Consider the following 1,459-nt stretch of genomic DNA (forward strand, 5'->3'; position numbering starts at 1 on the left):
TGGGTGACATCGGGGACCCCCTGAGACCCCCAGGGACCCCCAGGGACCCCCAGTGTCACCGGGGACACCTGGGGGACATTGGGGACCCCCCAGGGACCCCCAGAGACCCCCAGAGACCCGCAGAGATCCCCAGGGACACCTGGGTGACACTGGGGACCCCCTGAGACCCCCAGAGACCCCCAGAGACCCCCAGGGATCCCCAGCATCACCAGGGACACCTGGGTGACATCGGGGACCCCCTGAGACCCCCAGAGACTCCCAGGGACCTCCAGGGACCCCCAGCGTCACCAGGGACACCTGGGTGACATCAGGGACCCCCCAGGGACCCCTAGAGACCCCCAGAGACCCCCAGAGACCTCCAGGGACACCTGGGTGATGTCGGGGACCCCCTGAGACCCCCAGGGACCCCCAGCATCACCGGGGACACCTGGGGGACATCAGGGACCCCCCAGAGACCCCCAAGGACACCTGGGTGACATCAGGGACCCCCCAGAGACCCCCAGAGACCCCCAAGGACACCTGGGTGACATCGGGGACACCTGGGGGACATCAGGGACCCCCAGGGACACCTGGGGGACACCAGGGACCCCCCCAGGGACCCCCAGAGACCCCCAAGGACACCTGGGTGACATCGGGGACCCCCTGAGACCCCCAGAGACCCCCAGCGACCCCCAGGGACCCCCAGGGCCCCCCAGGGTGACAAAAAAGGGTGACGAACCTTCTCGTCCAGCGCCTTGTGGTGCTCGAAGAGCGACTTGAGGGCCTTGAGCACCTCGACCTCCGACGAGACCCCCGAGGGCGACTGAGCCTGGCGCTTCACCACCGTCATCCGCAGGGAGCGCTCGTGGCGAGACACCAGGTGCTCCAGGTGCTCCAGCAGGAGCTGGGGGGGGACATTGGGGACATTGAGGACACCATGGGGACATTGGGGACATCGGGGGTGTTGGGGTCATGTCACCACCGTCATCCGCAGGGAGCGCTCATGGCGAGACACCAGGTGCTCCAGGTGCTCCAGCAGGAGCTGGGGGGACATTGGGGACACATTGGGGACATTGGGGACACCATGGGGACATTGGGGACACATTGGGGACACATTGGGGACACAGGGACACCATGGGGACACCATGGGGCCATGTCACCACCGTCATCCGCAGGGAGCGCTCGTGGCGAGACACCAGGTGCTCCAGGTGCTCCAGCAGGAGCTGGGGGGGGACAGTGGGGACACATTGGGGACATTGGGGACACATTGGGGACATTGGGGACATTGGGGACACATTGGGGACACCATGGGAACATTGGGGACATTGGGGACACATTGGGGACACATTGGGGACATTGGGGACACATTGGGGACATTGGGGACAGTGGGGACACATTGGGGACATTGGGGACTTTGGGGACATCATGGGGGACACTGGGGACATTGGAGACACCAGGTGCTCCAGGTGACAGTACCAGT

General features: G+C 65.7%; 1 protein-coding gene across 1 annotated transcript in view; it reads right to left on the reverse strand.

The window, feature by feature from the left end:
• LOC114072683 (liprin-alpha-3-like) overlaps positions 1-829 on the reverse strand; it is a gene marked incomplete at its 3' end in the record, with an annotated part of 8,979 nt that extends 8,150 nt beyond the window's left edge. Inside the window, exon 1 of the mRNA XM_027910548.1 lies at positions 719-829. Within this exon, the coding sequence (XP_027766349.1) occupies positions 719-829 (111 nt within the window). The remainder of the gene's footprint in view (positions 1-718) is intronic.
• Positions 830-1,459: the final 630 nt, after the last annotated feature.

Source organism: Empidonax traillii, unplaced genomic scaffold (assembly GCF_003031625.1).
Source record: "Empidonax traillii isolate 1590-97213 ecotype Southwest subspecies unplaced genomic scaffold, ASM303162v1 scaffold3707:size11396, whole genome shotgun sequence".
Classification (NCBI taxonomy): domain Eukaryota; kingdom Metazoa; phylum Chordata; class Aves; order Passeriformes; family Tyrannidae; genus Empidonax; species Empidonax traillii.